General features: G+C 50.8%; 2 protein-coding genes across 10 annotated transcripts in view; one reads left to right on the top strand and one right to left on the bottom strand.

Moving 5' to 3' along the window:
• Tns3 (tensin 3) overlaps positions 1-23358 on the top strand; it is a 232017-nt gene that overhangs the window by 18296 nt on the left and 190363 nt on the right. For 2 of the 9 annotated variants that reach the window (XM_063273400.1, XM_008770335.4), the window contains exon 2: positions 3896-4067. The exons of 4 other annotated variants lie outside the window; for them this stretch is intronic. In XM_063273400.1, the coding sequence (XP_063129470.1) occupies positions 3978-4067 (90 nt within the window). In that variant the 5' untranslated portion in view covers positions 3896-3977. Of the gene's footprint in view, positions 1-3895; positions 4068-21481; positions 22046-22633; positions 22748-23358 lie in introns of those variants that run through there. 3 more of the 9 variants (XM_063273401.1, XM_006251462.5, XM_063273403.1) reach the window with 3 other exon arrangements.
• On the bottom strand, positions 14718-19215 carry LOC120096659 (60S ribosomal protein L36-like). The gene has a single exon (XM_063273787.1). The coding sequence runs from the start codon at positions 15764-15766 to the stop codon at positions 15461-15463; it is 306 nt and encodes a 101-aa protein (XP_063129857.1). The 5' UTR covers positions 15767-19215; the 3' UTR covers positions 14718-15460.

The following is a 23358-nucleotide window of genomic DNA, read 5'->3' as shown; positions in this document are numbered from 1 at the left end:
CTTCCTTCCATAACAGACTTCAAGCTGTGAGCTGAAACAAACCCTTTCCTCTGCAAGTTACTTTTGGCCATGATGTTTTATCATAGTAGTAGAAATCCCAGTTAAGTCAGAAATTGCAATCAGGGTTGTGGAACTGCTGTGCTAGACCTGGCCATGTTGTTTTGGGGAGAGGATTGTTGAAGAGACTGGAATGCTGGGCTGGAAAAGCCATTGAGCATTCAGAGCTAGTGGGGTGTTTGGGAGATAGGAAGACAATGCTGAGAGCCATGCAGGTAATGGAGGCCTGGCTTGGGACGTTTCAGAGGGAAGCAAGGACTGTCAAGGCTGCTCGTGGGTTATGTTTGATGACCATCTGGGAAAATAAAACCTTTGCTTTGGGGACAATTGATGCTGGTCAGCTGGGGTTGAGAAATCAGGTGTGACTAAGAAGAGACCAGCATCATTGAGGTACAATCTAGGTGTGTTTCCTCAGGGTCAGCACATAGAAGCTGTGATCCAGGGGGGACCAAGGCTGCATGTCTCGATGGCAGCTGACTTGGTGATGTGTAATCTTCCAAGTGGTGCTGGCGTTGGCACGTGAAGGATGCAGGATTGAAAGAGTCAAGAGGAGCAGCTGAAGCTAGGCACTGGGAGAGACCAGGGAAGGCAGCTGGCAAAGGTGCACCCTGGGTTACTGTGAGGCCTTAGGATTTGGGGGGGGGGTGTCATGAGCAGAGGATGAAGGTTAAAACCTTGCAACATTGACAGGATCAGAGGCCCCAAAGAGAGGCCAGGAAGCCATTGACGAGGGTGCAGCCTGTGAAGACTCCAGCATATTGGAGGTGCTAAGACTCTGGGATGACTGCCAAGGACATCAGCTACTGTGGACAGGAGCTGGCTTGAGCCTGTGAGATGAGTTAGTGAATGGCAGAGTTAGAGAGATGGAGCTGCTCAAGTCCTTTGATGCCAAGGACATCCAGAGTGGATCCCAGAAGCGGGACATTGAGCTCCACATTTAATGTATACTGCTGGATGTTGGTTTTGCCTTGCTCAGATTGTGACTATGCCTTGGTTATTTCCTCTTGGGATAAGAAGTACGGAACTTAGTTTTTGATTTCACAGGAGCCTACAGTCAAGAGACTTTGGATTTTTTAGTGAGACTGAATTTTTGAAGAGACATTGGATATTTTTTAAACGTGTTTGAATTATTTTAAAGATGGTGGTTGTGTCATATTTCATAATTTGATATTAACATGAGATATTGGGAATGAACAAGAAAGGGAACAGTAACACATTTGTATGGCAAGCAACAGGGGTCAGTCATTCTGGTTAGTTTTTTTGTCAGTTTGATACAAGCTCAGGTCATCCGAGAAGAAGGGACGTCAACTGAGAAAGTGTCTATCAGGTTGGTCCTTAGGTAAGTCTGTGGGACATTTTCTTGATTAATGATTTAGGTATGGAAGGGCCCAGCCCACAGTACATGATGCTATTCCTTGTCAAGTAGGTCTGGGTTGTAATAAGAAGGCAGGAGAGCGAACCAGTACCCAGTGTTCTTCCATGGTTTCTGCTTCAGTCTCTGCCTCCAGGTTTCTGCCCTGACTTTCCTTCATGATTGGTAGTAAGCTGTAAATTGAGGTAAACTCTCTCCTTCCCAAGCTGCTTTTGGCCATGATGTTTCATCACAGCAATAGGAAGCAAGCTAAGACAGATGTTGAGAGAGAGCGTGTGGAGTGAGCTCCTCAGTAAAGGGATTTTGGTGTATGTCAGTGTTGGGCTGGCCCAGCAGCTTTGCTCTTTTGTTAACCTTCTCTTCACGTAGAAGGTCTATTCTGGGCTTAGGTTAGAAAACCTCATTAAAAGGGGGATCCCAGGTAAGAAGGGGCTTTATGCTTCTGCAGGGTCCCCCGATACTCCTGATCTTTATGTACTCTGTCTGGAGTTACTTGCTCAGGGAATCCAGACAGCTCAGGGGAGTACAGCTTGATCTGGGATAGCCCCCCACTGAAAGGTGCTGGCTCGTGACTAGGGCAATGTCTTAGTCCATTTATGTTCCAAGAAGGGGTCTCCAAAACCCGCTGAGTGGGAGACAAGGACAGAAGGCTGTGTCTTTCGGGTACTCTTAGCTGACGCCTGCCTGAATGGCTGCAGTTGAAAAGCAGTGCTCAGAGTCTGGGTCATGACTGTCCACCTTCATTGGTCAGCGAGTATGTGCGGTTTAGGGATGTGGAGGAATTGCTAGTTGGCTCTGGAATGGTGGCCCTGCCTCTCTGGGTATCTGCTTTTGGATGCTGGGATGGAAGCTGTGAGGTCTGAGAAGGACTCTGTGCTTGTGCTAATCTAGAAGCTGAGAAGGAGCCTGAACTCATCCTTGGCCCAGGCGATAGAATCCGCTCTGGACTGCTTTCTGAAACCTTGCAGTGTTTGCAAAGAAACAGTGCTCACCACTCATTTTCTACGGGGCAAGTGGGCAGCCCCTAGGGCTGGGGACATTGAACATTTTCAGCAGCGACTATAAATAAGGAAAAAGATTTATTTTAGGCCATGTGTTGCAGAAGCACACACACACACACACACACACATACAATAAAAGTTGGGTAGTTTAGATTGTGTGTGTGTGTTTGTGTATGCATGTGTATGTACAATGCCTGGGGTCAATATTTACTCTTATGCTGCGTCACCTCTCTAGTCCCAAGCCCTCAGAATCTTAACTCATGTTCCTGCTTTAATACCCTCCCAAGTTCCCAAGATGGCTTCTAAAAGCATACAGACTAAGACATTTTCAAGAAGACTTGCATAGGGAAACCATCTAGAGAAGACGGTGAAGCCCAGGTAAGGTCAGTATTCAGTGGACTTGGTGTAAAGTCTTACTAACCATGTGACTAGGCCACGCTCCTGTTGGTATTGGCATACCTGACTGTTTCAGGTGTCCCTCTGCTTCCTGATAGAAGAAGTGTGCTGAAGTGAAGTTACACCGAGAAGGTCCTAGCGGACCTTGGAGGTCAGGCTCACCCAGTCATTCTGCAGGGACACTGACACCCTACTTGTCCTGTGGGATGTCACATGGTCATGCAGTCACAGGGTATCTATCGCACAGTATAACATCTTTGCCACCCTGACACCTGATTCTCTGAGGCTCCTGGCTGGCTTTGGGCTCCTCACTGAGGACAGAGAGGCTTAGGTACTGTCCCAGTCTGGTAGACAATAAGATACACAGATGACCTTGACATTAGCGTGGGGGGGGGTAGATGGATTGGGGACTTATCGTGAAATGAAGCCTAATTTAGGTGTTTGGCGCATGTTTCTCCAAGCTAGTGGTCCATGACCAAGACACCACTGGCAAATACATGGCACTGGGTAAGATTATTCTCTGCTTTACAGAGTGTGCTTTCTATGTGTTTCCATGTGGTAGAAGGACTAGCCAACTCTTGGCTAACGATACCTATCCTGATGTTGGACCTCCACTCTCATTACCTGAGTGCCTGGGTACTCAGCCTCCAATACCGCCATTTTGGAGATTAGGTTCCAACTTGTGAGTTTTGGGAAGACATGAGTGTTCTGATCACAGAAGCAGTGTATAAAAGCCCTGTGGCAGGATGGCTGGCACAATGTGTGGACTCAGGGCTGGCCTTGTAGTGCTAGGATAGGTTGTGAGGGCCTGAGCTTTTCCCCTTCTCTCTGGGATACGATTGGCTCCGTGGGTACAGTGGGGACTTGTGCAGCACCCAAGGCTGTGTATGGTGATGGGCTTTAGACTTGCTTGACCTTTGGCTTGTGGAGATGTGAACTCAGTACCTTCTAGACGCCTACAGAGCAGCAGAAACTCTGCAGTGTCATAGCCCAGTTGGAGATTTGGGTAGGGAAGCCAGCTCTGTGTGGGTTCAGTGTTTGCTTTCTGACGCTTTTTTTTTTTTTGCAGTATCTGTGTTAGCAAGAGCAACACGGTGAATACGACCCTGCTGCCATTGCTTCCTGGTGAAGACATCCTTAGGATTCGTGGAATGCCCCAAGAAGGGTTGGAGGGGGATGAGGAGGTGACAGGTTGGAGCTCCTGGTGTGCTTCCCTCAGCAAGGCTTCCACTGTGAGAACGGTGGGATGTTCCCCATTTTTCTTTTTTAAAAGATTTATTTGTTTTACGTAAGTGCACTGTCCTTACATATGTGAGTACACTGCCACTTATGACACACCAGAAGAGGGCATCAGATCCCACTCCAGATGGCTGTGAGACACCATGTGGTTGCTGGGAACTGAACTCAGGACCTCTGGAAGAACAGTCAGTGCTCTTAACCACGGAGCCATCTCTCCAGGCCAGATGTTCTCCATGTTAGTCTGCTGGGTGATGCCGCGACAGAGTACCTGAGAGTACGTAGTTGATAAAGAAGAGAGCTTTATTGTGGCTAGTTGTTCTGGAGGCTGGAAGTTCACGATCACAGGCTGTATCTGCTGGGTCTTGACCTTCTTCATGCATGGAGGGCAGGTTTGTACTTCCAGAAGCAAGAAACGACCGCCGCCAAGCCCCGCCCCCCAATTTCCTATTAGCTCATCCTCACAGTAACTGATCTGTCTGGTCCAGAGAGGTGGGAAAACCTCGATCCTTGGAGAACACAGTAATACTCCTAAGAATCTCAGTGCCTTAGCAGAGAAGGGCTGTCACAGGAAAACCTTCCTGCAATGAATAGAACAGCAAGATTCTGCATCTTCCCTCCCTCCCCCCTCCCTCCCCCTTCCCTTTCCACCTTTGTCCCTCCTTTCCTCTTCCCGCAGCTTCTTCCCAGGATAGTTCCAGTTGTCTCTTCTCTCAGTTGCCTGACTAGGTGTATACACCTTCTAGAATACACACTCTGTTTCCAAAACCACAGCCCCTTCCGGGCATCTAAAAAGTGACCTCATTACCTATTTGCCACATTGGAGATTAGAACTGATCCATTATGGTCAGGGTCCTACCAGGGCCCACATGGCAGGGGCTTGGTCTATTCCAGTTGTCCTTTTATCCCTCAGCAGCTCTAGTGTGCTCTCACACTCTGACCCTGTCAAAGATGTATCGGAGATGAGCTAGGCTAGTGCAGCACCTGAATGGAGGAGTGTGGGGGGTGGGGGTGGGGGTGGAAGGTGGGGTGGGAGTTTGTGGGGGGGCGAGTGCACTGGGATAGACAAAGGACTTGGGAGATAAACCTAGAGGGGCCGTGTGGCTGGTGTCTCCTTGTCCCTGCCTCAGCGTCCCAACGTTAATGTATGTCTGATCCCAGATGGGTGTCAACAGTATCAAGGCCACTGAGTCCTTTGACGTCATCATGGGTTTTCATTATTTCACTGAGGAAACAGGAGCTAGTTGGGATGTTCAGAAGGTGAAAGCAGGTGTGGGACACAACCCCAGGCCTCCAGAGTGGAAACCAGCCCCTTTCTTTGCCCCAGAGCACCTGCATCACTGCCAGACAGGAGGCACTGTGACAGCCCCTTTGAAGTGGGGGTTGATGGACAGTCTGGGGAAGGTGGGGCGTCCAGACCTGCCAATGTGGGGGTGTGGGACCCTGTGCCAGTGTCAGTGTGGGAGCTGTACATCTTGCCTGTAGGTAAGAAAAGAAAACAATGCCGGGGAGGAAGCATTCCTGGCGGGGATTAGCTGGGAGGTGGCTCTGGGCTTTGATCCTCCCGGCACCTGGCTTGCTGCAGCTTGCTATGATAGGGACAGCAAATTCCCGCTCTCCTTTTATGTTGGGAACCCACACGTCCCTGACACTGGAAACACTCCCCCCACCCCCATCTTCCAGTGGTGGAGTCCATGTGGGAGGCAGCAGAGGGTCTGCTTTGCTCAGCTACATGGGGGGAGTGGTCTAGGGGTTGGCTGGGTTGGGGAGAAGTGTTGGTACCTGCTCAATGCCTCCTCCTACCCAGACCTCCCCCAGTAGGGCATTCTTCCAGCTCACAGGTTTTCTCTGGAGAATTCCGTGATACACTCTTGAACCCTGCATGTGTTTCACGGCGCTTTACACAGGATACCTGTTTATAGGGGCACAAATAAAGGAATTGTTTTGCTTTGCCGTCTGCTGGTGACCACCCTCTTCAGTCCTGGTCATGCCTGAAAGAGCCACTGTGTTTCCAAACATCACCAGTTATTAGGCAGGGAAACCAGTCATTGATCTAAAAGATGAGCTGAGAGCTTACGATGTTTGTTGCCAGAAGATAACCTTGAGCTGGGTGTGGTAGCATCAAAGGCGGGATGTCTGTGTGTTTGAGGACAGCATGGTCTGCTTAGCCCTGGGCAGGGAAGGTTGAGAGTTAACTAGGTTAAATAGTGCGTGTTTGGGTGAAAATGCCCTTCTATGAGCTCTGGGTATGCCAGGCTGGTTCTGGGTAGTTCAGGCTTGTAGGTGTGTCTGAAGGTGTCTGTTGTCACTTTATATCTGTTATCAAACCATCTTTTACGTGGGATGCCACGATCTTTTCCAAGCACATTGACGGCCTGGAGGGCGATTCTGACTGAAGTTATCAGGCTGTTGCAAAGGCAGGCAGGTTGAGCCTCTGGCATGGTCTGGGTCAGAGCTGGGTCACAAGCTGCAGATGAGCTGGGACCCTGGACTCTGTCCCCTTCCATTCGCCCCCCTCCTGCTTCTGATTACCCTCCGAGGGCATCAGATATGTGACAGGACATAGGGCAGGTGGCATGTCTTGGCTAGGGGCTTTCCAGGTGCCATCCTGCTGGGGTTTCAAGGTACTCTCAAAGGTTAAAGACAGAGAAGTTCAAGTGGGGACATCCAGGGATCCCTGTACCCAGAAGTCTGAGGTGGGAGGGGGTGGGGGGATTGAGCACAGCCTGAGAAGTGTAACAAGACCCTGCCTCAGAAAGGGTTGGGGGTGGGGGTGTGCTCCAATGGTAGAGAGCACTTGGGCTGAACTCTAGACAGCTCCTAGCTCAGCAGGATTATGACAAACCCGTCCTTACGAATCTTTTTTATGTGTCAAATCCCTGTTGTTTCGTTAGAATCTATCTTGCAGCCAAAATAGCCCCAGGGGGGGAAATAACTAACGGTGAAATGAACTAAGTCTGTCAGAGGAATGTGGCACGTTGGGGTCCATACAAGGAAACGTTTGTAGGTAGCAAGGACATCCCTCTCCGGCGCCTGTGCAATGACTCCTTATGAAAACACCCTTTTGTGAATGCGCCTGTAGGAGGCAAAAGCTGGAAGCTGCTTCCGCGTCCAGCTGGACCCACTGTTTCTCCAGACGTACAGTGCAGGGTCCCTTTGCTTTGCTGTGGGTATGCCACTGGAAGTCTTTTCTCCAACGGTCTGAGGAGGAAGAAATCCTTCCTTGTTGTTCCAAGACTAGTGTTTGTATGCTGCTTCTGCCATGGGTCTGTTCCTTTCTCCTTCTTCCCGCCTCCTCACTTCCCTCTCTCTCTCTCTCTCTCTCTCTCTCTCTCTCTCTCTTTGTGTGTGTGTGTGTGTGTGTGTGTGTGTGTGTGTGTGTGTGTGTGTGTGTGTGTGTGTGTGTATGGCATTTGCAGTCTGTTGTTGACTCAATTGCCCCTGTTGCTGGATCTCCTTTCTCCACTATGGAAGGTGTTTGCTCACCTCCGGACTGGATTCCTCCTTCGTGGAGAGGTCGTAGTGGAGAGCAAAGCCGGTGGCTGGAGCACCTGCCCGCTCTCCACCTAGATGGTTGTTTTGTTTCTGCTTTGTCTTCCTGTCTGCTGATTGGACACTGGCTGCCCCTCCTCTATTGGCTTCACTGGCGTTCCAGTGTCTCTGTTCCTCTTGTCACTTGCAAGTGCTCTGACCGTCTTGTCCCAAGTGCTTCTTCTTTCTCCTCTGCTCAGGAAACACCTGGTGCTGGAGCAGGAGAGAATGGTACAATCCAGACCTCAGCCTTCCTTGGTGGGCTTCTATGTCTCTAAGTATGCCCAGAGTCCAGCCACCACCCAGGACACCTGTCCCCCACCATTATCCCCAACTCTGGTAATGACTGGCTCTAGCCACTTCCTGGTACCAAGTCACCAAGAGTCTGTCCTTTGGCTATGTCCCCAGATTGGTCAGGTTTTTGTTGCCCATCCCCCATTCCCTGTCTTCCTTCCAGTCTGTTGCTCACAGATGGGGTAGCCGGAAAGAGACTTGTTAGTTTTTTTTTTTTTTTAAAGCTATATTTCAGCAGCATCTGGCCCTTCCTTCCACGATGCCTTCTAATTGTTCAGGTTAGGTCCTTCTGCTGGCCACAGGGCCGGCCCTGGGGAAGCTGCTTGAGGGTCCTGCCCCACACAGAGCCCTGCTGCCTGTCTTTGAGCACTCTGTCCAGTCCGCTGGGGCCAGTCCTTGTTGATGACCTTGGTGGTGTTTGTGTTTCCTTCTGAGGTCACCATATCAGCACTCCTAGATAAACAGAGGAAGCACCCTGGACAAAAGAGCTGTCCACTACACATCTCCAGCCTGATTATCTGCTGTTTCCACCGCTCTCTCTTTGTCAGAGGAGCATCTCCCTTATCGCTTATCGGAAATGGGAGGAGCCTGAGGAAGGCTCTCTTCCTGGAGTCTAGCAGATGTGGACATAGGTCTTCTGTCCTGCAGGGACTCGGTGATGTGACAAATCTGCAGGCTGAGGGATAGACTCTGGATGGGCAAGTCGTTTGCAGAGGTCTCCTGGAGACACCCGTGCCTAGGGAAAGATGTTCTAACACTTCAGCGGGTCTGAGAATGGCCGTCACCCACAGACCTTCATGAGAAGCCCCTGTGAGCTCCTTGTCGGGTTCAGACCTAGAGGGAGCCATCTCAGCACTCCACTGCAAAGGACTGCCTTTGCCCAAGTGGTGTGACCCTCAGGATGGTCTAACAGCGGGAGTGACTACATCTCTTGCACTTTGTGTACCTTATTGAACCATTGAGTGTTCTCCACGCCGATGGAAATAGATATAACATTGATACTGTCATTGGTTTCTGATTATACTGGGGACAGTCACATGCCGGGCAAGTGCTGTATGTACCACTGAGCGACAGCTCCCACCTCTGATTATTCTTTTTAGATAGAAAGACTCCACAGGCTGTAAGAGACTGCTGGTAGACTTATGACGGAACCTCTCCTCAAGGTCCAGATCATCTTATCATGGGATAGAGAGTCTCTGTGGTCTGCCTGCCTCCCCTCTTGTGTCTGTATTTGACTTGTACAGTAGGCACTGCAGTTCACCAAGCTGTCCCTGTTTGCAGCTGTGGGTCCTATAGCCGTTTCTAGCATGGGCACACAGTGATGTCTCTGTTAGCATTTCCCTACCCCCTTCTCTGATACTGTTCTCATTGTCTAAACTTGGCCTGGAGTATGGGGATAGACAGATAGACAGAAACGACGGGGCCCTGGTCGGGTTCAGACTGCAGATGTTCTGATTAGACCATGAAGAATCCTAAACGGGGCAGTAAGGGCTCTCTGTGTTAAGGCCCATCAGTAGTATCATTCATTCATTCATTCATTCATTCACTCACTCACTCACTCACTCACTCACTCAGCGCACCTGAGTGATGAGCTGTGATCCTGTTCTAGTGGATGGAGTCCCTGGCCCCTTGGCAGAGACTTCCAAGTGAAAGAACATCACTGTGGTGATAAGGTCACTGAAACAAGACAAAGACAGATAACAAAGTACTTACCGGCAAGGGATGTCTTCTATAGGGCATCGTGGAAGGGTTCCCGGAGGAGGTACATTTTGGCAGAAATTTGAAAGAGAGTTGATAGGGAAGAGACAAGGTTGATAGGGAAATGACCCAACAGAGCTTGTCCGGAGGCAGCAGCATGCAAGCAGATCAGACAACTGATCTGGGGGGAGGGGGAGGGACAAGATTAGGTTAGCCCAAGGGGCCTATGGCCTTTTACAAAAAACTGATTAGGTGTGGGAGGAGTTTTGCTGGGTTTTGTGTCCTTCCTGAATCTCCCCAGAAGAAGCTCCGCCTGGCTGGCTTTGGATGCAGAGAGGTCAGAGGTCAGTTTATTGGTGGACTAATGGTGGGAGAGGAGGTGAAGAGCTCGGCCCAGCTCGGGCCTCCCTCTACAGGGCTTGCTGAGGGATGGTTGTGTGCACTGGGAAAAGGGTGCCAGGGTCAATCCACAGTGGTGGTAGAGAATACGAGGGGATGGGAAGGGTCTCAGGAGGAGATGGGACCCCAGTAAGTACTGGGGGGAGGACAGTCAGCCGATGGGACAGTTCTGCAGTGTGGCCACAGGGGACCATCTAGGAAAAGCTACACTCCAAGGTTTTTCAAGGACAGGGAACCGAAATGAGGCATCCGGTGCGGTTTGGGGGTTCAGTATATGTTGAAAGAGTGTGCATACACATTGCTGGGAATATGCTGGGAAGGACAACTGGAGGGAGGGAGGAGGACATGATATCCCTTCCCGGTGAGGGAGCTGGGGAGAGGAGGTGTCCGAATGTCTCAGTGGGATGCAGTGGAGCCTTGGTGCTGGGCGCCAACAGTTCCCCTCTACAGGAGTGGAGGAAGGAGGGTCTGGGTGGGGTTATTTTTGAAGGGTGCGATGCTCTGTAGCAGGTTTATTGCCAAAGGCAGGGGTGGGGAGGACAGAGATGGTGGTTAGGAGGAGGTGCTGAGCCAGCGTCACATGATTGGAGTCCCGAGGCTTGGGTCCTGCAGTGCGCATGCGTCTAAGTTTAGAAAAGACCGTGCCACTGAGTGCCCGGTGCTGGACTAGCCTTTATTTGAGTTTGCGCGTGTCCGTGTTGTGGTTGTACCATGGCCAAGGTAGATTTAGGGTTATGCTCAGGACTGGAAGTGGTAGCCTTGGCCTGGGGTCCCTCTGGTCTTCACTTTTTCTTACAAACCGCAGGTGCACAATGTAGTCTGTTCTTCTGGCTGGTGGAACCAAGGTAACAAGAACAACCAGGGGAGAGAATCTTCTGGTGTCATGACTCCCTGTGCCCTCCACATTTTGGTCAGAAGCAGGCTCGTCCTTCACTCCTGATGCGCCAGTGAGTGGAGATGTTGACCTTTCGGTCCCCTGCAGATGCCTCCCCCCTGCCATTTTGGAGTGGTAGGTACCTCGAGACCCTTAGTTCTTCCTTTGGCTCTCTGCTCCATACTCCATTTCCTCATCCTCTGGGCTCTCTTCCCACCATGGCTCCTTCCCTCTTTTATTTGTCTGAAGGGGTTCCTTTAGTCCTTTTGGGTTTAAGGAGTCCTGCCCCTCTCACTGCTGAGTAAACTCTGGAATGCATGAATGGAGAAATGGTCTCCTTAGCAGCTAATCAGAAATTCAAAGGGCAGCTGATAGGAGGCCTTGCATTCCAAAGACCTAACCCTGGGTGTAACCCAGGGGTGTGGCCTCCAGTGACAGTCACCTTAAACCTAGTGGCTGTCTTTGTTGATCTACACACTTACTCTTTCTCTAATGCAATGTGAGGCCTAGCTTCAAGGGATGTGGTCTGAGGGACCCAGTGAGACACTCGTGCATGTTGGTGTGCCAGCACAACAGTAAAGGGGCCCTACCCTAGCCAGTGCCAGCCCCCACCCACACTATCAGTGTGAGGACAGTGTTCTTTTTTAATAAAGGAGGATTAGGAAGATTGCCAGTCCCGCACTATAAGTATTCTCCAGTGACTCTTGAAAATTAAAAGCAACTACTCAAAACTCCTTGGGAAGTTGAGAGTTGACACTTTGTCATCCGCCCTTTGGAAGCCATTCCTGCATTTGCAGAGTGGTTGTGCATGGGGAGGAGGTGGAAGGTAGGGGCTGCCCCTTGTGTGGTAGTCATGTGTATCAGTGCTCTGCCAGGCTTGATGAACACTTGGGGTCTGAACCTCAAGGCCATTTCCATGAAGGGGTGGGGGTGGGGAGGCTACTGCGGCTTGTTTGGATTCTCTGAGGTGTCTGTGAAAGGTCTGGGTAGGGAAATGCTGACTCATGGCCACCTGAGCAGCAAACTTACCTTGGAAGACTTCGATAGTAAGTAGCTAAAACTTGTTTTGTTGATGAAAACAGAAATAGGGGTGGGGCTTGCAGAGAGGCGGAGGAGTTAGCAGACAGCGAAGAAAGCCCCTCCCCACTCCTCCAGTGTCTGATTAACATTCAGTAGAAGTCTTTGAGATCGGTCAGCAGTAACGAGGGAAGAAACGGGTGACTCAGTGAAGTTAATATTAAACCTGCCGTTGAATAGCTAGCCTAACTGGAGTCTCCCAAGGCATCCTGGTCTTTGCAGCCTGTGTTGCCTATTTCCCCTTAGGCATGTCTGCTTGGGAGAATGTCCCAGGCTCTGGGCTTCTTGTTCCCAAGTCCATCGCTCCTAGCGTGTCAACTCAGCTGTAGCCATGAGCCTCGTGGGGGGATTTTGAAGACATGTTGTATCTGGGAGCCCCCTCAGGATTTGTGGTGTGAATGACTGGGGTAGGGTTTGATCAGTTTAGGATGTTCTGTCCTCCTCCAGGGGAGTCTAAGGGTCACTATGGCCCGTCCTGACCCTGGGTGGCCCCTCTGATGATGTGCCAGGTTCCCTGCCCAGGGTCTAGATGTGGTTTTGTTGTTGTGTGCTGGCCCCAGCAGGAGAAGTTGGGTCGTTTCTTGTCTGGAGAGCGGGTGAGGTGTCTAAGGACTAGGGATAACCCAAGGGTCTCCCTGGGGATTCTGGAAACAGACTGAGAGAATCTCAACATTGGAGGGTACCGGCTGGGATCTGGATGGAGATCAGGCTTGGGTTCTTCTTAGCAGACTGCCTGGGGAAACTGCACAGGTTTTCTGTAAGTTAGGTCGGATTTCTAACTTTCATTTATTTCGAACATAGAAATTGTTCATAGGCATAGAACCCAGTGGTGTGTGTGTCTCTCAGCTCTAGCACAGTGTTTTTATATAAGTGTGCACTACATCCCGATAACAGTGGGGGTGTTAGCATGTCAGCCTCTCTCAAATGCTTGTTATTTTTTTGTAGTGAGAGCATTGAAGTCTTCTGTCTTGCAACACATGATCTGTTATTCTCAACTCTGGAAGTCTGTGAAATAAAAACCCAGAATTTGTCGCATCTAAAAACTTTGTGGGAGTTGGGGATTTAGCTCAGTGTGTGTGTGTGTGTGTGTGTGTGTGTGTGTGTGTGTGTGTGTGTGTACACCATATGGTTGCTAGTGTCTCCAGGCTGGAACTGGTGTTATTGATGGTTGTAAGCCACCGTGTCAGTGCTGGGAATTGATCCCCGGGTCATTCTTATTGTTGTCCTCCTCTTTTACGTCCTCCTCTTCTTCTTCCTCCTTCTTTTTCTTTCTCTTCTTTTGAGACGAGAGTCTCACTATGTGTCCCTGGCTGGTCTGGAATTCCCTGTGAGGTCTAGGCTGGCCTTCAATTTTTAAGAAATTGGCTTGCCTCTGTCTCTTGAGTGCTGGGATTAAAGGGCGTCACATCCAGTTTAGAGCACTGCTTTATAAACGTGGGTCATGATTCTACAAGAGTTGTATAACTCAGCGTGGGGCACAAGAGAGCATTTGGCAACAGTCGAAAGTTTGTAAATGCGCAATGACCAAATGAACCCAAAATCGAACGCTCAGTGGGTGAGAACTCTGCTGCAGCGCTCGCTTGGGTCATTAGGCTTCTCTTTGGCCTTGGTTCTGCAGGCAGTGTGCACACTGCACACTGTGCATGCTGCCTTGCAGTGCATTGCCAGTGAACACAGCGCAGCCTGAGACAGTGCCGCTCCAGACTGTTACATGAGTATCAGTGTTTTCAGTGTAACACAGTTTTCTGCTCTTATAGAAACATGCGGAGCTAATTATCGAAAACAAAGATTTAACATGTCTGTGCCATTTTCTTCCAGCATGTATTAAATTAGCATAATTTACATTACATTGCGGTAGAATTTTTTTTTAAACTGTGTATATGGCTGCATATATGGCCGTGCATCATGTTTGTGTCTGTTGCTCTTGGAGGCCAAGAGAGGGCATTGGATGTCCTGGAATTAGAGTTGCAGACTGTTGGGAAGAAGCATCGTGTAGGTAGATGTTAAGGATCAAATCCAAGAGCAGCCAGTGCTCCAAGCTGCTGCCCTGACTCTCTAGCTTCAGAATATTTTATTTTCCAACCGTTGTTTGGGTTGCTGGCTTGAGGTTCATAAATAGTTGCTATGCAAAGGCCAGGTACAGTGCTGTATGCATGCCTGTAAGCCCAGCACTGGGAAGGCCGAGGCAGGTGAGTCTTTGTGAGTTTGAGGCCAGCCACGGTGCATAGTGAGACTCTGTTCAGAAAACCAAAACTAAAATTCAGTGAATTTTGGCTTGGGATTAGGAAGTCAATTGATTCTGAAAAACCTTGAAGATGTTCTGTATGCTGTGTGTAAAAATAAGCAAACAATTCCACCTCATTAGTATGCAAATTTGCTTTAGTCTTTAATCCGCGGTAATATGTATGCCAAAGAATTGCTTTCAGAATAAATGTTTTTGTGATTAGTTATTGTTAAATGTTTGGTTTGTAAGTTTTATACACCTTAATACACAGGCTCAGGAGAAAGGGGATAACGGGGTGGGGTGGGGGTGGGGATAAGTAAGCCTCTGTCCAGTATGGAGAGTGTGTCGCTGTGGTTTTACTAAGGGGAAGAAGGTGGGATTCCCACGTATCTTCTTTCTCCCTCTGCAGGGGCTGTGTGTCCTGGCACCCTTGGGATTGGAGGTCTCTCCCCAGGCAGCCCTCTGCGCCTTTGGGAACAGAGTTTCCTTTCTGCTTTGTTGGTTTAATACACACAGAAAATTGGCCATACGTTTATTGTATTTAATAATTGGGTGTTTGCTGCTTCAGTTCCCCACCCTTTTCCGATAGCTATTTTCCCACTGGGGAGGGCGAGACTGTATTTGGGCAGGGATCCTGTTTTGTCTGGGTCTCCGGGTCAGAATGCCATAGGAGGGTGGCTGGGAACCGCAATCTTGTGTTTGGTAAGTTTAATACCAAAGGGCTGGAGAGATGGCTCAGCAGTTAGATGGCACTGGCTGCTCTTCCAGAGGACCTGAGTTTGATTCCAAGCACCTCCATAGCAGCTCACAGACTGTCTATAATACCAACCTCAAGGAATATAATACCACTGGACTCCAAGGGCACCAGACACACATGTGGACATACATGGGGGCAAACACATATAGTCGCAAAATAAAAAGTTATAAAAGAATACGAATAAGCTTAAAAAGAAAAATTTGCCATTGTGGCATTGGCAAGTCTTATAGACGTAAGACCAGACTGGGCCTCTCTGCTGCGTTGTGTTGTCTCTTGAGGTCGGCTGCCTAGTCCTTTCTGGGGTATCGTATATGAGCTCATGACCCAGTCACCGCCCCAGGGCTTCTCCTCATACCACCACTTTGAACATGAGGAAGTTAACCCAGGCATTTGAGGGGGCACAAACGTTGTGACCACGGTGGGGTCCTTTCCCTTCATGCGTTTGGGAGGGGATTACAGCACGTAGTAAGGTCCTTAGGTTTGAGGTTACTGACTGACCTCCCCCCCCCTCTTTTTAAGAACGATCTTTTATTGGGGGAGGTCATTAATCCTTCTTGGCCGCCTCCTTCCTCATGGCTGCCAGCTCCTCCCGCTTTCTCTTGGCGCGAATGTGCGTGCCCACCCTGTTCTTGATGAACTTGAGTCCGCGCTTGCCCTCGGACACTTTGAGCAACTCCATTGCGCGCCGCTCATAGGGCGCGAAGCCGCATACCTCCGGGGTCATGTCCCGCAGGAACTTGGTGTGCTTGGTGAGGCGCCCGAGGCGCCGGCTGTGTCTCAGCTTGCTGAGGTTCTTCGTCACATTGTGGCCTTTGCTGAGACCCACGGCCATCGGGTAGTGCAGGGCCATGGCTGCTGCTCTCCTATGGCGGCCGGGACAGGAAGCTTTCTTTCTGTTTCGGACAGGAGCTCATTATGGAACCCTGGCTTGCTATGTAGACCAGGCTGTCCTGGAACTCACAGAGATCCACCTACTTCTGTGTTCCTGAGGAGTGGATTAAGGGCGTGCGTGTGACTGATTTGCTTGCTGATTTGATTTGAGGAAGGGTCTCGATAGCTAGGTGGGGCTAGGTTGAAGTTGAGACTGCAGGAAGGGCCGAAGGACTGCCTTTCCTTACTCATCTTCAGCCTGGCCCAATACCTCTACCTGTCTTCCCTGCCGAATTCTTTATCTCCTCTTATAGAGCAAGAGGAGGGCCAGATCCATGTAGTTGACTGAGGAGGAACTTACTGCCTAGGAGCAGAGGGAGAGGGGTTTCATACTTTATGTCATTACTGGACAGTTGCTGTTTGATGGGGAAGGTGGAAGCTCACAGTGGGGATGAGATTTGCAAGAACAGAGTTTCCTTACTTCTCTAAGTCAGGGGAAAGGAAGTATATGATGGTGGAGAGCAGGGGAAACGGAGCATGTTTCCTCAGTGCTGGTGGAACACCCTGCCACAGTTTCAGAAGTCACCACCTGTCGTTGACAAAAAGCTCCCAGATGCGGCTGTCACAGATTAACAGTTGGCTCTAACCCGCTGCCCTGGCTATTGTCATGAACACTGGTGGTGAAGACCTGTTGGCGGACTGGCGGACTGGTAGACTAACGCGATCCCCTTGAGGTCAGAGGCTCAGGGATTCTTCCCAAATGCAGTGAATACTGAGGGAGATTTTGAGGTTCAGTGTCCCTTAGAGGACAACACAGTGTTAAGGATGGGAGCCCCAGGGGGCTATCCCCCATCCATCTTGGTGGTAACAGCCCTATTCTTCCTACTATGTACCTTGGGTCAAGCACCTCAAATGTAACATCTTTAGTTTGCTCTCTGGCTCTTTGAGGTGTTTTGTTGTCCTCAGGATATCTCTGGGGATGGCTTGTGGGGGACAAGGAACTGCTCCCTGCTTGTCCTGTCTCATGTGCCCTCTGCTTACCAGTGAACCCCTGAGATCTTCTGCCCCACATTCTCTTTTTTTTTTTCCGGAGCTGAGGACTGAACCCAGGGCTTTGCGCTTGGTAGGCAAGCGCTCTACCACAGAGCTAATTCCCCAACCCCTGCCCCATATTCTTTAAGCATGTGTTGTCCCTTCCCAGCATTTCCAAGGCAACAGGTAAACAGAGGTCTTCTGGACAGGTTCTGCCATGCTACTGAGGAGGACATGCATGGCCCTGGGACCCTCCCAGGACTCCAGGGAGTCTGGACATCCTGACATATGGTCAGTACCTTGGCAGGCACACTGTGTTCCTTTGTATGTGGCATGGAGCATAAACCGGATTCACAGAGAAATGGGGAAAAAGGAAGGTCTTCCAAGAGAGGGTTTGACCCAGGTCTTGTGCAAGACTGGGATGCAAGGGCCTTGGGACAAGGGAAGAAAGCCAGGCTTAGAGGTTTCTGCAGACAAGAGCTGCCAAGAGTGGTTTCTTGTTAGCACTGGCAAAGTCTTGCCTGATCCAAGGCCGTAGTCATCTTGACCTCTTGATTGACACGTGGCTTACCACCTTCTCAATCATAGATTTGTGATTTACTCTTTTCCTTTTACGATGAAGTTGCTGTGGGGTTCCCTATTCTCCAAGGAGACAGGTGCTAGAGGAGGTCTTTCTTTGTGGGTGACCCCACAGTGGCCTCCACAGGGTGAGTGGAAACTGGTCTCAACCCTCTCTTACAAACTGTGCGGCCCTGCCCTGTGTTCTCTAGGCACATCTTCTGCAGATCTGCTCAGCCCTTCCCTATTCTAGGAGGTGGGGAGTGCTGACCCCACACGGACTTTGACTGTGTTACTTGTAACAGTGGAGACTCAAGGACTCCATTGCTGGTGGTTTGGAAGGCAGAATCTTCACTGTTTATTTTCCATTGGAGCCCTCTGAGGTTTGACCAGTAGGGGACACTTGAGGCTGTCTCCCATGGCCTTGTGGCGTGCTTTTCTGTCATTCTTGTGGGTGTGACCTTGACACAGGGCTCTGTTTCTCTAACCCTGACCCCTGTGGACAGAGCTGATAATGTCCGTCTCTATTGCTTTCACTTCTCAGCTTGCCTGTGCCAGGAGGTGAGATCTGCTGCTGCGCCAGTGTGTTTTGAGTCCTGTGGAATGTTCTCCCTAGTGGTCCAAATCAGAAAGGAGGCTTAGGGCTTCTTGTAGGTGTCCAGGTTCTTGTCACATGTCCCTTCCCTGTCACCGTGTTTACATCTTGCAGCATTTCCAGACCTAGTGTTTCGAGAGGGCACTCTGCTGCCATTCTTCCCTAGACTTACAACCACCCCCGGACACACTCCATGGCCACAGAGGCTCTTCTAAGACATCTTCATGGTGCTCCTAGTGTAGCCCCCTGCTAAAACCTCCACATAAGTTGGGGTCCAGCCTGGGTCCCTCCCTGTCACTGCTTCCTGTCATCCTGCTTAGCTTCCCAACCTCTCTCTCGTACCCTGTCTACCTCCAGCTTATTGCACATTGGCCACCATGTCAGGCTACTCACCCAAACACATCCTCCCTTCCTAGCCTGGAAAATGTCCACCCCTTCCAAGTCTCAGCCCATTCATTGAGGTCTTGTGTCGTGTGTGGACACTGTTGTTCTCTTCTAATGCTGCGTGCTCATGGACCTCCCAGCAAACGACTCTGCAAGTGGGTGAGTGTGTACACGAATGCGTGAGCGGCCTCCAGGACACAGTGACAACCTCCCAAGAGAACCACCAAACATGTGGTTCCTAGCAGGGCACACGTCAGTTCAGCCTGAGTTTGCTTTTTCCTCTTCTTCTTTTTCTGTTTTGGTTTTTCAAGGCAGGGTTTCACTGTGTAGCCCTGCCTGTCCTGAAACTAGCTCTGTAGACCAGGCTGGCCTCAAAGGCACAGAGATCTGCCCATCTCTGCCTACCAAGTTCTGGGATCAAAGGCATGCACCACCACCATCTAGCTAAACTGAGTTTTCCATACTTGGATGTCACATAACCTCTCTCCCTGATGGTCACCCTGCTGATGTCTCCTTTGGTTGTCTCGCCTCCTGTTCCCCCTTCGTAAAAAGAATGTTGTTTTGTTCCTAGGGACCGGGTGTAGTCAGAAGCCGAGGAGCTGCCGGTCGTTTGGGACTGTACCCCAGTCTGGGCAATGGGAGGCACCAATGAGTGGAGCGAAGCAGAAAGAAAATGGGAGGCTGGAGGGAAAGTTGTCTCTCACTGTTGTTTGCAGAGAGGGAGTGACATGAGTCTGCCACTCAAGCTTTAGGTGGGAATTAGCCACCAGAGGAGCTGGCTGCCTACCATGGTTTCTGGATTTTTCCAGGCTCCTTGGATCTTTTGCCCACAGCTTGCCCAAGAGGTGGAGTTAGGTGGTTAGAAGGATGTGGACACACACACACACACACACACACACACACACACACATACACACACACACACACACACACACACACACACACACACACACACACATGAACGAACGGTGAGAACCTTTTCTTCTCCGTACCCACCCTACACTGTGCTCGTGTGGCAGGAGCCTACGGAGGAGCGCTACTGCAGGATCCAGATAACCAAACGAAGAGTGGGTTCCTCTACTGTGAATTCTGCTCAGGGATGGGAGATGATTAACCCCTGGGGATGGGGAGCAGGTGGGAGGGGGCCCTTCAGCTGAGCCCAGGGAGAGTAGTCATGATCAGTTAGAAAAGAGAAAAGGAAAAGGCCCTAGAAGTCAGAAGAGAACCCATGGCTCAGAGTGGAAGGAACAGAGAGGCTGGATCTCAGCTGGGAGCCTGGCTGAGCGGTTGGTCTGTCGGTCAGGGGAGGCCAGAGAATAGCTATGGGAGCATTGCAGCCTGCTAAAGGAACTGCGGGCAAGTCCCCAGTTTCAAGGTTCTGGACCTTGGCCCAGAGTCCTTGGCTCTGACTGTTGACTCTCCCCAAGGCTGACACAAACCATTTGTTGTCACTAGCAGGAAGGCGTATCACACTCACGGAATTTATTACTCTAATAAAGACTAGGCGTTTTCTGGATGGTGTATTCTCTTAAGTAACTTGTGGCAGATTCAAGTATGCCTGTAATAAAGAGCCACCTTCCGATGTTTGGCTCTCTGTGTAGCAGGCCCGAGTCATGCCTCAGTCTTCCTACTGCTGGGATCTCGGACATGAGCTGCCACATTTGGAAGCGCCCGCCTCTTTGCTGTAGCTCTGAGCTGCCCCTCGAGTGTGCAGAACTCTTATCATATTAGGGTTACTGTGTCTTCGTTTCTGAGGGCTTGTGGTTGATGTGGCTGTCCTGTGGAAGAAGAGCTTGTGTCACACACACCTCCTGACAGCCAGAACCGCTGCATCCTACCCCGTCTTAGGTTGGATGTGGAGATACAGAGTGGATGCTTTCTTCCTACTCTCAGGGATCTCTAGTCAGTGAAGGGTAGAGGTGACACAGGCAGGAATATGACTGAGAGACTGGTAAAGCCTAAGGCTTAAATAAGCCGATATAGGAAATTTAGAACGAGGAACAGACATGCAAACATCGAAAGGGTGAACTCAAAGATGAGTAATGGTCTCAGCTGAGGGGGAGGGGAAGAGAATTCTTCCGCAGCTGCCTGATGATAACTGCAACGAGGGATTGGAGTCCAGGATGGCCTGCATATCATGGGCCAATTTTGGTTTTCTTTTATTTTTGTGGCTGAAACTTGTAGAGCAGCCATTGCCACTCCACTGTAGAAACAGAACGGTGGATATTTAGTGCCAGGACCTGAGAGGTTGAATTGATGGCTGGAATTTGCACATGTGGTAACCATAAAGGCCTGTGCAGCCCACCCAGACTGCCCTCCCATCTAAGGCATCTGGGCACGCAGACTCAAGAGTGTGAGATCCACAGAGGCTGGGCTCTGGGACACTGTAGGCTATTACAATGCCACATGGGCTGGGCCTGGTGCCAGGGCCACTGGGGCTTCATGTCTCCAGCTTACATGCTAAGAGTCATGCTACTTCATTGCAGGGGTCTCCTCTCCTCCACCTAAGAGACCCGAGCAATTGCTTCAGCTTGAACCCATCCATCTTCAAAATAGCCCTTCTCAGAAGTTACACTTGCCTCGGGGGAAGCCACACTCTGCTGCTGTTGCAATTGCTTTTAAGGACACAGCCCAGTGCGGGAGAGGGGCTGTTCTCTCAGGGAAGTGAATCCTGGTTTTGTAAAGTGACCCTGGAACTTTCTGGGCTCCTGGTTTGCTCCCCCTCCCTGTCCCTTCCCCGCCTCCCCCCACCGTTCCTTCAGCCTACCCCTACTGTAGGTTTCTAATTTCCTTCTAAAATCCTAGACCCAGAATGGAAAGGCTGAGATGGGATTTGTGAAGCTGGTGGCACTGAGAGGGGGAATGGGCACCCATCCCCTAGGGGTGCAAAGTGGCCAGTCATTTGCTTGGGGCTTTGCCTGAAACCCCACTGTCACTAACCTTTTCCAGCAAGGTCACCGCCCCCGCCCCCCCTTTAAATTTTAAAGGTTCAAAAGCAAACTGGTTAAAAAAAAAGCCCCCTATGCCTTAGCGTGTTTTTTTTTTTTCCTTCCCTCTTCCTACACCAAATTTAGTCTTAGCTGGGTAGTGTTGATTACCCGGTAGATACCTCCCAGAGCAGATGCAGAGTGGACTGGAGGCCGGTCAAGATTTTAAAATGCCAAAAGCCCTGAGAACCTGCTGCGTTTTGATTCTCTTAAGCCCCTGGGCCAGCGCGCCTAGAGGTTTGAAATCCTAGTAATGCCGAACCCCGAGCCAAGCGTCGGTAATTCCAGTCAGATGGCGGCAGGGAGGCGCACCCCTCCCCACCCCCGCCCGCGGGAAGGCGTTTCTTTGCCCACTTCTCCCGCGTCTGGTCTGGCTGAGCAGCGGTGCCCGACTCTGGGCTGCGGTCTGCGGGGGAGGGCGGGCTAATTCGTGTCAGATGGAGGGCGGCCGCGCGGGGCCCGCCACTCGCGCCTGGCTTTTGTTCCCGGCGTCTGACTTCTGACGGCAGGAGCTTTTGCAGAGTCCGGCTGAGACGCGCGGGATCTGGGCCTCGCCCACGCACGACCCGGGGCCGTCAGTGCCCTACGCTCCGCTGTGGACCGGGGACTGAACACCGGGGTAGCCATGCGGTGGCGCGCGCTGGCCCCGGGCCCGCCCGCGAGGTTGGCGCGCGAGTCCGGGGCGCGTGGGCGTCCACGCCAGGTGAGTACGGCAGATGGGGCACCCTCGGGTTGTCACGCACGTGGACGTCCCGGGTGGGCGCACGAGGTCATGTACTTGTCCTTGCTGGTGCGCGCACCTCTGTATGTGTTCTGGACCGTGCACGTGGGTGCGCGTGTGCGTGTGTGTTTGTTTGTGTGTGTGCGGGCGTGTGCGTGTAACAATGTCTAGGGAGGCAGAACTGGACGAGTGCGCGGCAAGGCGGAAGGCAGAAGGCAAGACAGCCCTAGCCCCTTAGATCCAAAAGTTGCTGGAAAATGTTTCTTTGGATCCCTTTCTCTGCAGTAGAGGCGGGACAGTGGCCATTGCGCAGACTCTCTCTTCCGCGCGTGTTTCTTGCTGAGGTTTCTTGCGGATGCCCGGGTAGTGCTTGGAGGAGGTCTTCTGCAGGTTTCTGCATCTCCGAGGTCGCCTTGTCTCCCAGGACGGTCCTCTGTGGGGTTTGAATTAAACAGGCGCGGAGTAGCAGCCCCACCTTCCTCTTCTAAGCCTTATAAATCCAGCATCGACTGCAATTGTTTGCCCAGGAAACTTGTGGAAGGTTCTGTGGAGCGAAAGGTCTGCATGTCAGTTTTGCTTCAGCCCCCATTTGCGGTTGCTGTAAAGGAGTGATCCGTTTAATGCAGTTCCTCGTGTTGTGGTGACCACCATATAATTATTTTCCTTGCGACTTCATAACTAACTGTAAGTTTGCTATGGGTATGAATCGTAATGTAAATATCTGATATGTGACCTCATCAAAAGGTCTTTAGACTCCTAAAGGGGTTGTGATCCACAGGTTGAGAACTACTAAAGTATGGGGAGCTCTGCTGAGCATGGGGGCAGGGGGTCGCTTCTGTGGGGAGGTCTCAGGACAGTTCTGCAGATACCGGAAGGGTTCAGGTTTGGTTGCTTTCAGAGCAGTGAAGTTAAGCTGGGAATGTGTTTTTGATCAGTGCTACCCCAACGCACCTATATTCGCTTCCTGTGGTGCGCCGAATATTTCCTGAAGGGAAAAATGTAGCCAGGCTCCTGCAGACATATTCTTGTACTGTAAAAGTAGTTTGCCACTTTTTTTTTTTTTTTTTTTTTTTGCGAGCTTTAGTGGTGGGAACCTAGCTGCCGGTTCCCGGTGTGGTTTGACTTTCTGTTGAGTGGAGAGTCTCTCTCTGCTCTCCAGAGACTTTAGTATCAAGGTTAATCGTCCCTGCCCTCTCCAGGTGGGCGTCCTTGTGGAACCAGCATCCTTACTGGTTACCCTTCCAAAGTTTGGCTCCGAGCAATTAAATGTACTTTAGGTTCCTAAACTGGCTTTG

This window comes from Rattus norvegicus, chromosome 14 (assembly GCF_036323735.1).
Source record: "Rattus norvegicus strain BN/NHsdMcwi chromosome 14, GRCr8, whole genome shotgun sequence".
In the NCBI taxonomy this organism is placed as follows: domain Eukaryota; kingdom Metazoa; phylum Chordata; class Mammalia; order Rodentia; family Muridae; genus Rattus; species Rattus norvegicus.
The sequence above is the reverse complement of the archived record's forward strand: the minus strand, read 5'-3'. Positions and strand labels throughout refer to the sequence as shown.

Coding starts and splice junctions, on each gene's coding strand:
- LOC120096659 (XM_063273787.1), bottom strand. CDS start 15,766: ATGGCCCTGCACTACCCGATGGCCGTGGGTCTCAGCAAAGGCCACAAT.